Genomic DNA, 17,095 nt, shown 5'->3' with positions numbered 1-17,095 from the left:
GAATGAAGTTTAGAACTTTTTAGTCCTGGCACTCTGAAGATACTGCCCCGGCACAGCCCAAAATAGGAAGTTATGGTTATCAGGGGAAATGGTTATGTGGCTTCTGGTTTTAGAGATGAGTCTTGCAAGTTTACAGTCCCAGCTGGAACATATGGAAACATATGGCAGATTGAAAGACAAAAAAAAGAGACAAAAATAGTGCAAACTAACCATGTAAACCATCCCCATTTTTTGTAATGGAGTTTTCAATTATTTGAGGAATAAAACATACACACACACATACACACACACATACACTGACATACACACACACATATATATATATATATATGCACAGTTGGGCTCAAAAGTTTGCATAACCTTGGTAATATTTGTACCATTTGTAAAGAAAACATGAGTGAGCAAAACACACTTATTTCTTATGGGATTCACATTCAACTGTAGGTCATAACAGAATGGCACAATCATAAAACTAATTTAAAAATTAACTGACCCCTGTTCAAAAGTCTGCATACCCTTAGTTCTTAATACTGTGTATTGCCCCCTTTAGCATCAATGACAGAGTGAAGTATTTTTTAATAGTTGTCTATGAGGCCCCAAATTATTGCAGGTGGTACAGCTGACCATTTGTCTTGGCAAAATGCCTCCAGGTCATGCAGGTCAAGTCTTTGGTCGTCTTTCATGAACTGCACGTTTGAGATTTCCATAGAGTGGCTCGATTATATTATGGTCAGGAAACTGTGATGGTCAGAACCTTCATCTTTTTCTGCTGTAACCACTGGAGGGTCAACTTGGCCTTGTGCTTAGGGTCATTGTCGTGCTGGAAAGTCCAAGAATGTCCCATGCGCAACTTTTGTGCAGAAAAATGCTAAATTGTCTGCCAGTATTTTCTGATAACATGCTGCATTAATCTTGCCATTAATTCCCTGTGCCTTTAGAGATCACCCCCCCCCAAAAAAAAAAAAAAACATCAGTGAGCCACCACCATGCTTCACAGTGGGGATGGTATTCTGTTTACTGTACTCCTTGTTGACCCCTCTCCAAACATAGTGCTTATGGTTGTGACCAGAAAGCTCTATTTTGGTCTTGTCACTCCAAATTACTGTGTGCCAGAAGCTGTGAAGCATGTAAAGGTGTTGTTGGGCATATTGTAACCAGCCGTTTTTGTGGCATTGGTGCAGTTCCAGAGCAGCCTGATTTTCTCCTGAGGTTACCTGTGGGTTTTTCATTGAATGCCGAACAGTTCTTCTGGCAGTTTTGACTGAAATCTTTCTAGGTCTACCTGCCCTTGGCTTGGTATCAAGAGATCCCAGAATTTTCCACTTCTTAATAAGGGATTGAACAATACTGACTGGCATTTGCATATCTTTGTATATCTTTTTATATCCTTTTCCATCTTTATAAAGTTCCATTACCTTGCTATGCAGGTCTTTTGACAGTTATTTTCTGCTCCCCAGAGCTAACAAACTCATTGACTATTCATACACAGACACTAATTGCAATTTAAAATTCCACAGGTGTGGGAAATCAACCTTTAATAGCCAAGGCCAAACATTCAAGAGTATGTAAACTTTTGATCAGGGACATTTGGGTGATTTCTGTTATCATTATGATATAAAAAGGACCCAAATAACTATGTGATTATAAATGGCTTCATATGATCACTATCCTTAAATATAATATATTTTTGTATGATCAGTCATATTTTCAAAATCAATGCCAAAATTTCCCAATGTCTGCCAGGGTATGCCAGCTTATAAGCACAATTGCATATACACTCACCTAAAGGATTATTAGGAACACCATACTAATACTGTGTTTGACCCCCTTTCGCTTTCAGAACTGCCTTGATTCAACAAGGTGCTGAAAGCATTCTTTAGAAATGTTGGCCCATATTGATAGGATAGCATCTTGCAGTAAATGGAGATTTGTGGGATGCACATCCAGGGCACGAAGCTCCCGTTCCACCACATCCCAAATATGCTCTATTGGGTTGAGATCTGGTGACTGTGGGGGCCATTTCAGTACAGTGAACTCATTGTCATGTTCAAGAAACCAATCTGAAATGATTCGAGCTTTGTGACATGGTGCATTATCCTGCTGGAAGTAGCCATCAGAGGATGGGTACATGGTGGTCATAAAGGGATGGACATGGTCAGAAACAATTCTCAGGTAGGCCATGGGATTTAAACGATGCCCAATTGGCACTAAGGGGCCTAAAGTGTGCCAAGAAAACATCCCCCACACCATTACACCACCCCCACCAGCCTGCACAATGGTAACAAGGCATGATGGATCCATGTTCTCATTCTGTTTACGCCAAATTCTGACTCTACAATCTGAATGTCTCAACAGAAATTGAGACTCATCAGACCAGGCAACATTCTTCCAGTCTTCAACTGTCCAATTTTGGTGAGCTCGTGCAAATTGTAGCCTCTTTTACCTATTTGTAGTGGAGATGAATGGTACCCGGTGGGGTCTTGTGCTGTTGTAGCCCATCCATCTCAAGGTTGTGCATGTTGTGGCTTCACAAATGCTTTGCTGCATACCTCGGTTGTAACAAGTGGTTATTTCAGTCAAAGTTGCTCTTCTATCAGCTTGAATCAGTTGGCCCATTCTCCTCTGACCTCTTGCATCAACAAGGCATTTTCGCCCACAGGACTGCCGCATACTGGATGTTTTTCCCTTTTCACACCATTCTTTGTAAACCCTAGAAATGGTTGTGCATGAAAATCCAAGTAACTGAGCAGATTGTGAAATACTCAGACCGGCCCGTCTGGCACCAACAACCATGCCACGCTCAAAATTGCTTAAATCACCTTTCTTTCCCATTCTGACATTCAGTTTGAAGTTCAGGAGATTGTCTTGACCAGGACCACACCCCTAAATGCATTGAAGCAACTGCCATGTGATTGGTTGATTAGATAATTGCATTAATGAGAAATTGAACAGGTGTTCCTAATAATCCTTTAGGTGAGTGTATGTATATACAGCTCTGGAAAAAATTAAGAGACCACTCCTATTTTTCTTAAATCAGCATCTCTACATGTATGGCAGCCAACACCTGGTCATCTAATGGTTTGACGGAGACCTGGAAAACATACATGAAATTTGTTTGAATAGGTAATATAGTTAGAAGGTTAGAAATAATCATTTTTAATTGAAAAAATAATGGTGCCCTTCAAACTTTGCCTACATTAAGGAATCCTCCATTTGCAACAATTACCGCCTTACAGACCTTTGGCAATCTAGTTGTCAGTTTGTTGAGGTCATCTGAAGAAATTTCACCCCATTCTTCCTGAACCACCTCCCACACATTGGATTGGCTTGATGGGCACTTCTTACCTAACATACGGTCAAGCTGCTCCCACAACAGCTCAATAGGGTTGAGATCCGGTGACTGTACTGGCCTATTATAGACAGAATACCAGCTGACTGCTTCTTTCCTAAATCGTTCTTGTATAGTTTGGAGCAGTGCTTTGTCCTGTTGTAGGAGGAAATTCGCCCCAATAAAGAGGCCTTCCTTCTTCAAGATCCCTTTCACCCTGTGCCAATCTTACACTTTATCACCGCCAAAGCACCCCCAGACCTTCACATTGTCTCCTCCATGTTTGAAAGATGGCGTCAAGAAGTCCTCCAGCATCTTTTCATTTGGTTTGCATCTTAAGAATGTTCTTCTTTGTGATCCTCACACCTCAAACTGTGATTCGTCTGTCCATAACAGGTTTTTCCAATCTTCCTCTGTCCAGTGTCTGTGTTGTTTTGCCCATCTCATTCTTTTCTTTTTATTGGCCAGTCTGAGATATAGCTTTTTCTTTGCAACTCTGCCTAGAAGGCCAGCATCCTGGAGTCGTCTCTTCACTGGTGATGTTTAGACTGGTTTGCGGCTACCTTTTAATGAAGCTGCCAGTTTAGGACCTGTGAGGTGTCTGTTTCCCAAACTAGACATTCTAATGTATTTGTCCTCTTGCTCAGTTGTGCACCGGGGCCTCCCACTCGTCTTTCTATTCTGGTTAGAGCCAGTTTGCCCTGTTCTGTGAAGGGGGTGGTACACAACGTTTTATGAGATCTTCAGCTTCTTGGCACTTTCTCGCATGGAACAGCCATTTCTCAGGACAAAAATTGACTGATGAGTTTCTGGCCTTTTTGAACCTGTAATCGAACCCACAATTGCTGATGCTCCAGATACTCAACTTGTCTAAAGAAGGCCAGTTTTATTGCTTCTTTAATCAACATAATTGCAAAAGGGTTTTCTTGTGATCAGTTAGCCTTTTAATATGATTAACTTGGATTAGCAAACACAACGTGCCATGGGATCACAGGACTGATGGTTGCTGATAAATGGCATCTGTACGCTTATCTAGATATTCCATAAAAATCTGTTTCCAGCTACAACAGTCATTTACAACATTAACGATGTCTACACTATTTCTGATCAATTTGAAGTTTTTTTAATGGACATAACAATGTGCTTATCTTTCAAAAACAAAGACATTTCTTAGTGACCCCAAACATTTGAATGGTACTTACTGTGAGTGTGTATATAAATATGTATATAATACTGTAAATATACATTTTGTTTCAATTTGTGTTCTTGGGAAAAGGCTTGTAACTACCCATTTCACTGTTAGTTGACACCTGTTGCATGTGACAACAAACATTTGCATCACCAAGTTACACCACATGCTGGCCTGCCTACCACACTGGTTTGGGGAAGATACTGTCCTAACATTTCAAATGAGCCAGGGTTCCAAAACTGTACCTTAAACAATGTTATCAGGTACATATCTGTCCTTTGCTGTTGATTCTGGATGATCAGACAAACATGTTGAACTCCAAGGACATCTTCAGTATGCGCCGGGAAAGACACAGACCTATCAGCAAATAAAGGACGGACAAATCATCCACCATGTACATTCCTGGCCAGTGGTACTAACTAGCGGGACCGTTGAGTCTGAATGGCTGTCGACAGAACACACAGTGAGTAATTGTTAAGTGAATTTTGATATGGTAAATATCAATGGATGTCTTGCTGCTGTCATCATCTATTGTGCACTCCATCATAAAGTTGAATCATTACAATAATTTAACATATTTTAATTTAGCAGGGAACTTGCAGTAAATTATCATGATAATGTCTTTCTAGTTCATTCTCATACGTATTCCTTTAACCATATGTTGGATACCTGTTTTTTTATTTTATTCTTATGCATACATATTTTTACCTTTTCTATATTCACAGGGGAACAGGAAAAGGACATGAGCCTCCTTTCTGTCAATGTTGTTGACCACTTTTGGAGCTCTGATTGGTACTTCCTCAGGCAGTGCCAATAATTACAAACACTGCCATCTTATCCAGGAGGAGTGGGAAAGATGTGTTGAAGAACTCTGTCTCAAGTTGCAAAAAGTCAGTTGTAACAACATTAAACTAAATTCTCTGAAGGTATCCTGGTTTAACATGCAGACATTCTCATGGTTGCGTAGGGAACTCAAATCAGAGGGACCACCACTGGTAAGACAGTGATATTCAACTGTAAAACAGGTTGTGTTTGCAGTGAAAATCTCAGCTTCCCATTAGGAATGACATTGCAGGGATTGTATCTCTTGCGTGTATTGCTGCTGTGATGTTTGTGCGGCATCTTGTTTCAACAACGAGACTGGTATAGTTGTTGCAGTGAAGTATGCAGATGAGAACAGCTGGTGCCAAGGTCAAGAACACATCACTGATGACCAAAAGAATAATCTATCGATGAGGTTGGAGGAAATTGCTGAAGAAATGACTGAACCAGCTTCACCGATCCTTCTGAAGCAGCCTCACCAGTCCCTCTGAAGCAGCCTCACCAGTCCCTCTGAACCATCCTCACCAGTCCCTCTGAACCAGCCTGATCGATCTCTCTGAACCAGCCTCACCGGTCCCTCTGAACCAGCCTCATCGATCCCTCTGAACCAGCCTCACCGGTCCCTCTGAACCAGCCTCACCAGTCTCTCTGAACCAGCCTCATTGATCCCTCTGAACCAGCCTCAACAGTCCCTCTGAACCAGCCTCAACAGTCCCTCTGAAACAGCCTCACCGATCCCACTGAACCAGCCTCACCAGTCCCTCTGAAACAGCCTCACCGATCCCACTGAACCAGCCTGGTATGAATGGGTCTGTACTGCCCAGACCAACTAGACAACTTAACTGAAGACAGCAATAGACTGGAAAGAAGCAACTAGTTGTTTCACTGTGAACCAGACACATCATCAGACAACGTCTAAGATCAGAATTCAACATGGAAAATGACATTGCAGACATTGGTGAACACTTAGTCTTCAACCACCTGGAGCTGGTGGCAACGCAACATGAAACAACTAGGTGTTCTTAATAACTGTGGTGTAGACCATGCTCCTGTGTAATAACAGGTCACAGGCAACATTAGCTAGACCATAGAAACCACCAGTTTTCTATACATGGTTATTTAGGTCTACCTCCTCTTATACACTGTTTGTTCCCTCCATAGTTTTGTTTGTAATTGAGCATTCTTTTTATTTTTTTCTCTGTACACGTTATATGGTGAACTGAACATCCGCTTTGACTTGAACATTAAAGTTCTCATTCTTGATTCTATACTTCTTGATTTTGCAAGACTTTGTAAAATCTCTACCTCTACTGTAATGCCCCAACATGACAGAAGCAGAGGTTGACCTGCTATACATTAGATGGCTACTTTTATGGTTGTTTGGCCATCTTCCTTAGGCAGTGACCGGTCGAGTAAGTTTTCCAAAGCCAAAATGTCAACAGATACCACTTTATTTTATTGTAATTTGTTTTTTGAACAAACAATGTTTGAACGCCTACAGACGGCATTCAGGGCAGCCTCTGACATGAACACCATGACACAAGAACATTAACACCATGACACAAGAACATTAACACCATGACACAAGAACATCGTCTTCCACATTTACTAGATTGGCTGAACAGTGATGTCGAGAACCCCCTTCTCATTTAAACCAAAAGCACAGTATGCGGAATGAGGTATCAGGTCTTCCTTAAGATTGTTATAGATATGGAAAAACTATTAGTACATTAGTACTTTTAGTACACTTTGTGGGGGGAGTGGTTTCTTGACCAGCCAGAATGTTGGGTCTTGAAAATAACTACTTGTCATGACTCCCCATGCTTTGTCCTCTAATACTTTCAGTGCACAAACAAACACACACACAAACAGACACACATACGTATAAGCGCTCTCTCCGCTGAGCTTATTTTCTCAGAATAGAAGCATTTTTCCCCCCAGAGACAACCCCCTAAAGAAGAACATGCACTGAACCACAGTTACAGAGAGGACATCTAAGGCTCAATTTATTGTACTTGGCAAATGACAGACAACTTCCTGATTGGACGATGTGTTGGCCTGGAGTCTTGTGTTGTCTATAAAGCCCCCTCCCCCATCCCCGTTCCAACCAGGCCACCCAATTGTCTAGATGTACTTTGATTAGAGCCAAATAATAGGATTTGCAGGCACGGCGCATAACACTTTCTATGGCTGGTCATGTTGCTCTTGGTCCCGGTTCGCTCAGTTGCTGGAGCGCGGCGCTCTAAGGGGGGGGGGGGGGGGTACAGTCCTGTAAATTGCACTGGATAATATGCTGCATGGTTTTAATGTAAATCTAATGGGACACCAACACCTAATCCAGGACAGGCCGCGCTGCTGTGGCCCTGTATCTCTGGTATCTGAAACAAACACCCCCTGGGCTCCGTCTGCATTCTTTCCCTTTTGTTAACTAACCTTGAGCTATCGGGTTTGACCGCAGAATAAACGTCTTGAAAGTCCTTTCTGCCTTGTTTCTCAACTCGGAAGTGTTGTATGAAGGAAGGAACTTTCTATCAAAAGCTATAGGCTGAGCGATGCCGTACAGAGAGGTTTGATGAAGGGCTGGCAAAGGGCGCAGGGATGCCCTCCCCACCCCCCCCGCCCAATTCCCGCCACGGTTGATGTAATGTTTACTTAATGTTCAACAGAGCTATTTCCTCTATGTGAGTCGGCGTGGCCGAACCTAAGGGCGGTGACAAAGCACACTGCAGGTCACAGGCAGCCGGAGTCCAATGTTTTAAAATATCACAGCGGCGTATTTGAAGAGTTGTCATTGAAAGTGCTCCTTTGACGCTTGCTTCACAGCTCTGGTTATAGAAAATATGCTTTGGTCATTTTCTGGTACCGAAATAGATCCGTTGTGACCGTGTAAACAACACACCTACTCATTGAAACCATGTACAGACAGACTTGTGACTCAAGCTCCTGTGAAACCCAGAGTGGAGCTGGTACAGCAGAGTAAGATTGGTAGAGAGGAGGATACAGAGATTGTTAACAGGAGACTGGCCCTTCTGGGGCCTTCTGATGCTCAACGGTAGGGGTGTTATTGTCTACAAAGAAGTTGATACATATCAACGCATACTGTCGTGAAGTGGCGATGGTCAAAACAATTGTTGTTTCTCTGCCTCACAGTCCAGTTTGTCATGAGCATAGTGGGGAAAGTAAATAATTTACTTATAAGCAGCCATTTTCTTTTCCTTTGAAGTGGAACTGTAACTCCCGATGAAGAAGTGCTATATGATACTTTCACAGATTTATGGAGAATGTTACTTCTGTCGCCCAGAACACATTTTACATTCAAATGCCTCTACATCTCCGCTTTGTGTTCTCCCAGCACCCCTGAGTGTATGGGAAAGGCTTGTAAGAAACCCATTTAAAACTTTAGAGACTGTTTATTCTTCCCCTCAAAAGTTATTGATAAAACATGACAATAGTGTAATTGCTCAAACGGGGGAAGGACGTTTTTTTACATTTCTATTAGTAATTCAGCAGGCACTTTTATCCAGAGCGACTTACACCTTTGAGTGAATCCCTTTACTTTTCATATGGAAATGCTGTGGAGATGTAGTGTACTGTTCATTTTCAATACATTTCATATACTGCCATAAACACATTTGAATTGGTGTCTGGAGTGAAGCCATCCTTCCTAAGGATAAAACCAACGTTATTGGGCAGCTGTTGTATCTCTTGTCCGTGGTAACGAGCACTGCACTGTGCTGTGTCATTTCCTTCAGGTCCTGCAGGTTAAACCCGAGTGGTGCGCCAGCGCTGCGTGTTCTGTTTCTGGACGTACATACACCCTCACCACGTCCTCCCGTTGGACTGGGAGCGATATTACAGCTTCCGAAGGCATAACAGGCATTGACCGGCCTTCCTGCAGATCACATCCACCTGTCCTGGACCGACGGAGCTGTGGCTGGATGAGAACGCATGGGATTCATGACTACAACACTCAGGAACTCTGACTAATTGCCGTGTAATGGGCCCCCGTCTGGTCTGAGTATTACATCCTGATTCCCCGGGGTTGGGTAGATGTGTTGTGTATGAGACGATAAACGGTGGTAAACATCCCGCGGCACCTGTCATGACTGTCTGTTAACCATGGTGTCCTGGCTACATATTCAGTCTGGTCCTCATACCATTACTGCCACGTAAACAAACTGCCCGTCTGACTCATCCTCCTCTCGTTACTCTTGGAAATGAAATAGATTTTAAAGTAATAGAGGTAAGGAAATGTAGTACTCTAAATGAGATTGTCAGGTACATTGCTGTATTGTCAAATGTAACTTCCAAGTCCACACAACCAAGGACTTGTCGTGGCTTGTCAATGCCACCTGTCTTGCATTCAGGGCGCAACAGCGAAACGCCTGAGCCCACTCCGCTGAATACTTGACCTGTCTGAACACTAGGGATGCGACGGGACAGTGGGCCCATGGTTCGGTACATATCAGGATTTGCGGGTCATGGTAACGGTACGTTATCAGTATGAAAATGTACTTTGTTTACGGTCTTCTTACCTTTGTCATTGTATTGAACGCTGAATCAAAAATGTTTTCCACACAGCGGATTTGAAAGATCTGCCTCGCTAGCACTCGCCATTGGCATGTTGGAGCTGAGAGAATATTAGTTTTTAGGTTCCCCTCTATTCATGGGGTGCCTTTAGGGAGGTTTCCTACTGAGATGTCATTGCAGATCAATTGGTTGTTTAAGGGGGTGTGGGTTGTGGTCACTACGATTAACACATTTTTAGACATTGCTGTGGGGTCAAATTTGTCAACCCTCAGGAGCCCCTTAATGGCCTGGAGCCCCAAGCAGTTGCCTGTCTTACCTGTTCACAAGCTATGTGTATGGTTCTGTGGATCTGAATCTACAACATGCAGGTAGTCTGCAAAGCAATAAGCATGTTTTGGAAATTATATCGTAACTCTGTATCGTAACTCTGCAGTTGTGCATATTGAAGTATAGTGGGCATACTGAATGGTTTGATAACATACGGTGTACTGTTGAACACCTGGACCGACTCCGCTAAACACTTGGCCTGTCTGAACACCAGGACCGAATCCGCTGAACACTTGACCTGTCTGAACACCAGGACCGACTGCTAAACACTTGACCTGTCTGAACAACAGGACTGAATCCGTTGAACACTTGACATGTCTGAACACCAGGACCGACTGCTGAACACTTGACCTGTCTGAACAACAGGACCGACGGCTGAACACTTGACCTGTCTGAACACCAGGACCGACTGCTAAACACCGTACCTGTCTGAACAACAGGACCGACTGCTGAACACTTGACCTGTCTGAACACCAGGACTGACTGCTAAACACCGTACCTGTCTGAACAACAGGACCGACTGCTGAACACTTGACCTGTCTGAACAACAGGACCGACTGCTGAACACTTGACCTGTCTGAACAACAGGACCGACTGCTGAACACTTGACCTGTCTGAACACCTGGACCGACTTCACTGAACACTTGACCTGTCTGAACACCTGGGCCGACTGCTGAACACTTGACCTGTCTGAACACCTGGGCCGACTGCTGAACACTTGACCTGTCTGAACACCTGGGCCGACTGCTGAACACTTGACCTGTCTGAACACCTGGGCCGACTGCTGAACACTTGACCTGTCTGAACACCTGGGCCGACTCTGCTTTACTGGGCAGACGTGTGCTCTTCCACCCTGACAGATACACATTCACACACATTCACCCAGTGTAAATATTGATGTAAATACTGCCATTATTAGACCTTTTTCTCTATACTGGTGCTTTAATTTCTGTAGTGTTTATTGTAAATTGTATATTATATTTACTTGTGTGTGTGTATATATATATATATATATATATATATATATATATATACTTATACTATATTACTTTTAAACCACACACTATTTTATTTTTTTTTGTCTCACATTGTCAGCCAGGAACATATGACTAAGCATTTGTGGGTTGTGTATTTCTTCTTAAGTGTACGCTACGTCTATGACCAATAACACACTTAAACTTGAAACTCACTGTGCTCATTCTGCTTCAATTCTCATCACAAAACAAAAATAAATTGCCAAAAACTGTAGAACCAGTTCAACTGCTTTTACTCTGTGATTACCTGTGCAGTGTTTCTGTTGATAATAAATGAAACAAGAGCTTTACAATGTGGGTGAAACCTGGAGCCATGTTAGGAGTCAGTGTGTTGATACTGTATCACCCTAAAAGTGAGGTGGAAAGGCAGGTCCAACTACAGATCTTTTGCACGTAAGCTAGAATTTATTCATTTAAAAGAAAAGTGATGCTTTGAATTCTCCAAGGTGTCTACATTACAGGGTACTCACAATTTCACTTGGTAGAAAATTGCCTGGTGATCTGGTAATGAAAATGTTCATTGTTTGAAATGATGAGGAACATCTAAAGCTCTACTAGAAGTCACCAGCAAGTCTGTCTCCCCATGCTCTCGCGACGAGGCCAACACTGCCAGGTATTCATTACTGTAAAGGAGCCAACCTCCGCCTTTAGGAAGAATAGATCCCCTGGGTGGGGGGTCAAGTGGGGGATGGGGAGAATAAGGGCAGGGTCGGTGATACAAATAGCGATGGAAAGAAACTGAAGGATTATGGGGAGGGGCGGTTGCCACTTCCTGTCTGACTGACTGATAAAATCCCAGGGTCTGGGTCCTGTTATTAGGTCTGGCTATTTATTGCAACATTTCAATGAACTTCCACTTCATTGTCATATAAAGGACATTGCTAATCTAACCGGACCACGACCCGCTATGCTCAGTGGAGTTAGTTAACCTTCTGGTCTGTTGAACTGTGTCGCTGTGGCTGGGAGAGAACATGGTTTGTGTCAGGGGCCTCGCCGACGGACCGGTCATGGTGTGGGCTTAATGTTTAGCCCTCTGGTAAACAAAGCAGGAAAACAGAGGCCTGGGGTTGAGTTGGTGGAATGTTTCATGTTCACTAATTATTAAGACTGTGTGGGACTGGACCAGGAAACTGGCGAGTTACTTTCTAACTGGGGGGAAAAGTTATGTGTGTGTGTGTGTGTGTGTGTGTGTGTGCGTATGAAAACATATGCACTTGCTACTGTACGTAGCTCTGAATAAGAGCATCTGCTTACTCAAAGGAAAATATGTGTGTGTGTCTTTGTGTTTGTGGGTGTTTATCTGCTGAATATTTGTACTGGTTGGTGAATGTGATTCTACGCTCTAAAAGAACTAACCAGACAATGGAGGGAACTATTTTCTGTTCCATTTTTCTGTTCCATTTCTCTGTGCAGTGTAAAGGGGAAAACCCTGCTCCACCCCACTCAATCTAAAGGCCCATGATCTTCTGAGTAAATGAAATAAATTATGTTGGGCACTAGATGGTAAGAATGCTAGAATAGGCAGAAAGGAGGCAACAGTTTCATTGCTGTTCTGAGTTAAGGCTGACCTCTACTGGTACCACTGCTAACTGTTCTCCTTTTCCTTCTTCATTTCAGAGCTCACAAGCACAATGTAAGTATACAGGTTTCCAGTTGGGGAATTTATGAAAAATGCATCTGAAATATATATATATATATATATACAGCTCCGGAAAAAATGAAGAGTCCACTGCACCTTTTTCTTTCCTTTCCAAAAAAGTTGAAAAGGAAAGTTTTGAGTAAAAAACAGAAGTGTTCAATTTGCAGTGGTCTCTTAATTTTAACCCTTCTGTTCCTTCCTTTTCAACTCTTTGTCCAGAGGTGTATATTATATATACATACAGTATATGTGTGTGTGTAGTGGATGTAAATTCAGACACTGATTGCCTGACTTATTATCTTAGACACTCCCTGTACCAACAACACAGTCCAAGTAACATCAACCAGCATTAACGTCTTTTGCAACTGCACCGTGAGCACCAGCAATCAGCCGGCTGTGTCCAACTCTACCGCGAGCACCAGCAGTCAGCCGGCTGTGTCCAACTCTACCGTGAGCACCGGCAATCAGTCGGCTGAGTCCAACTGCAACGTAAGCACTGGCAGTCAGCTGGCTTTGTCCAACTCTACCGTGGCCATCCTGTCTGGACTGTCTCCCGGGGGCACATACAGTCTGAATGTCCAGTGTAGCAATACCAACTGCAGCATGAACGTCACGACAAGTAAGTACCCGATTCCAAGGGCTTAAGCTGTGTGGTCAAAGCGTTATTTGAACGACTGTAGAAAGTCAAAGTTCTCCCCGTTAAATGTGCACAGAACCTGGGTCAGATTCGCTCCTCTGTAAATATTCTCTGTCTCACTCCCCCACCCAACTCTCTCGCACGCACAGAGCCTGACACCGTTACAAACCTCACAGTCACTGAATTCACAACGTCGTCTGTGGCTCTGACATGGAGTGAAACAAACGGAAGCTCATTCTATACAGTCCAGTGGACCGGTGGTGGTGACAGTGACAATCTGAGAATCACAATAGCTTCGTTAAACGTTACTGGCCTCAGAGCTGGGGTGAAGTACATCTTCACAGTCACTGCAGTGGCAGGGGACAACACTACTGGAGGACAGAGCAACGCAGTTATTAAATATACAAGTAAGGAAGATGAATATAGTAAAATTGTTTATTGTCTTTTATATTAGTCTGCATACTAAACGATCCTTTGAAAGGTGCTGTACCTACACTGCTTTAAAAAAATTGAGGGAACACTTAAATCACACATCAAAATCTTTACTGTACATTGTGTTACTGTCAGTGGAAACCAAAATCACCAAACGATTGGCGGCTGGATTCAAACTCACACTGAAAATCAAAGTAGACAATAGAAATCACAGGCTGTTCCAACTTACTTGAATTTAATCACGGCAACTCATAATGTGACTCAGTAGTGTGTATGGACCCCACGTGCCTGTATGCACTCCAGACAACTTCTGGGCATGCTCCTGATGAGACGCCGGAGGGTGTCCTGAGGGATCTTCTCCCAGACCTGGATCAGGGCATCAGTGAGCTCCTGGACAGTCTGGCGCTACTTGGGATGGGATGCACCGATACATAACGTCCCAGAGGTTCTCATTTGGATTCAGGTCTGGGGAACGTGAGGGCCAGTCAATGGCATCAATGCCATCATCAAACAGGAACTGGCCACATGAGGCTGGGCATTGTCCTGCACCAGGAGGAACCCAGGGCCCACTGCACCAGTGTAAGGTCTGACGATGGGTCTGAGGATTTTATCCCGGTACCTAACAGCAGTCAGGGTACTGTTGGCTAGGCTAGCACATGGAGGTCTGTTTGACCCTCCAAGGATATGCCTCCCCACACCATCACTGACCCACCGCCAAACCAGTCATGCTGGATAATGTTGCAGGCAGCATAATGTTCACCACGGCGTCTCCAGATTCTTTCACGTCTGTCACATGTGCTCAGCGTGAATCTGCTCTTACCTGTGAAGGAATGGGACGCCAATGGCAGACCTGCCAGTTTTGGTGTTCTCTGGTGAATGCCAATCGAGCTGCACGGTGTTGGGCAGTGAGCAAAAGTCCCACTAGAGGACTTCGGGCCCTCATGCCACCCTCATGGAGTCTGTTTCTGACAGTTTTGTCAGAAGCGTGCACACCGGTAGCCCTCTAGTGGTCATTTAGTAGGGATCTGGCAATGCTTCTCCTGTTCCTCCTCACACAAAGGAGCAGATACCGGTCCTGCTGCTGGGTTGTCTTGCTGTTGCCTCTGCAGTGCACCTGTTGTCACTTTCATTTGCACCAAAACGGGTGACATTGATTCACAATCACTTATGCTTCCAAACTGGACAGATTGATATCCCTGGAGTTTAATTGACTTGGTGTTATACTGTGATGATTAAGTATTCCCTTAAATCTTTTAAACAGTGCTGTTTTTGTGCTTTTCAAATGAACTATTTCCCCTTTCACCTCACTTGAGTTTTTTGAAACTAATTTGAAGACATATTTTGTTTATCTTTGCCCAAATGCCCCTCTCTTGCACGCACAGAGCCCGCAACCATCAAGAACATAAATGTTGCTGGATTTACAATGTCGTCTGTGTCTCTGAGCTGGACTCAACCCGAGGGAGACAGGTCCTTCTATAAAGTAGATTGGACTGGTGGTAGTGTCAATCACAGTATGAATACCACATCAACCTCAGCCAACATCACTGGGCTGACCGCTGGATTGCAGTACACATTCACAGTAACAGCAGTAGCTGGAGATAATGCAACTGTAGGAGATAGCAGTGAAATTACTAAATTTACAAGTAAGTCTTTATTTTTATTTTATTTTGATTGTTTAGCCCCTCTCTTTGAAACTATAGGTTGTTTTTGCAGAACTCTACACACTAACCTTACACCTTACACCAAACCAGCAAAACATTATACATCACTTGCAAAAGCAAACAATTCTTGCATAACTCTTCAAACTCTTTCAAAAGTGTGTTTTTGCATCAATACAGTACACATTAACCATCATTTGAATAAGCGCACGAAGCGCCAACTACACACTGATAGTATGAATGAAAATCACTTGTAGCTTTTGCTTGTTCTGTGTGCAGGACATAGCAGATTGCAATTAAGTTTTGTCATACATGTTGTAAACACACAGGCATCCAAATGTGTAAAGTATGGATGTGTATTCAGAACATTCTATCAATTCAAATTATGGGAACAAGTTATTTTCTTTTCTCAAAACGCATCCATTAATCCTAATGGTCAATTATTTAAATGTAACTTTTTTGAAAGTATTAATTCAGAGCGGAGATAGCTTTAGCTATGCTGCTAGGGAAACAATGGGAGTGTTAGAGCCTATAGAAGATTCAAACCAAACAATATATTAATCCAAGTGTAAATATGTACTCTACACCAACGTTTTTGTTGTTTTTAGTTATATTGTTTTCTTCCCCCTCAATACAACTTTCTTGCATGCACAGGGCCTGACGTCATCAGGAACCTTACAATTACTGAAATCAGGTCTTATTCTGTGTCTCTTAACTGGACTGAACCATTGGGAAATAGTTCCTTCTATATAGTAGAATGGACTGATGGTAGTGTCAATCACAGTATGAATACCACATCAACCTCAGCCAACATCACTGGGCTGACCGCTGGATTGCAGTACACATTCACAGTAACAGCAGTAGCTGGAGATAATGCAACTGTAGGAGATAGCAGTGAAATTACTAAATTTACAAGTAAGTCTTTATTTTTATTTTATTTTTATTGTTTAGCCCCTCTCTTTGAAACTATAGGTTGTTTTTGCAGAACTCTACACACTAACCTTACACCTTACACCAAACCAGCAAAACATTATACATCACTTGCAAAAGCAAACAATTCTTGCAAAACTCTTCAAACTCTTTCAAAAGTGTGTTTTTGCTACAATACAGTACCCATAAACCATCATTTGAATAAGCGCACGAAGCGCCAACTACACACTGATGAATGAAAATCACTTGTAGCTTTTGCTTGTTCTGTGTGCAGGACATAGCAGATTGCAATTAAGTTTTGTCATACATGTTGTAAACACACAGGCATCCAAATGTGTAAAGTATGGATGTGTATTCAGAACATTCTATCAATTCAAATTATGGGAACAAGTTATTTTCTTTTCTCAAAACGCATCCATTAATCCTAATGGTCAATTATTTAAATGTAACTTTTTTGAAAGTATTAATTCAGAGCGGAGATAGCTTTAGCTATGCTGCTAGGGAAACAATGGGAGTGTTAGAGCCTATAGAAGATTCAAACCAAACAATATATTAATCCAAGTGTAAAT

At 42.7% G+C, this 17,095-nt stretch overlaps 1 protein-coding gene across 6 annotated transcripts in view; it reads left to right on the top strand.

Annotated features, from left to right (window-relative positions):
* The window catches only part of LOC105009875 (protein tyrosine phosphatase receptor type J), a 66,685-nt gene that overhangs the window by 15,519 nt on the left and 34,071 nt on the right, over nt 1-17,095 (top strand). For 5 of the 6 annotated variants that reach the window (XM_034288185.1, XM_034288186.1, XM_034288184.1 and 2 more), the window contains exons 2-6: nt 12,848-12,863; nt 13,174-13,488; nt 13,656-13,913; nt 15,321-15,581; nt 16,251-16,511. In XM_034288185.1, the coding sequence (XP_034144076.1) occupies nt 12,848-12,863; nt 13,174-13,488; nt 13,656-13,913; nt 15,321-15,581; nt 16,251-16,511 (1,111 nt within the window). The remainder of the gene's footprint in view (nt 1-12,847; nt 12,864-13,173; nt 13,489-13,655; nt 13,914-15,320; nt 15,582-16,250; nt 16,512-17,095) is intronic. The other variant, XM_034288188.1, reaches the window with a different exon arrangement.

Source organism: Esox lucius, chromosome 19 (assembly GCF_011004845.1).
Source record: "Esox lucius isolate fEsoLuc1 chromosome 19, fEsoLuc1.pri, whole genome shotgun sequence".
Taxonomy (NCBI): Eukaryota; Metazoa; Chordata; class Actinopteri; order Esociformes; family Esocidae; genus Esox; species Esox lucius.
This window is presented reverse-complemented; position numbering and strand designations above follow the sequence as displayed.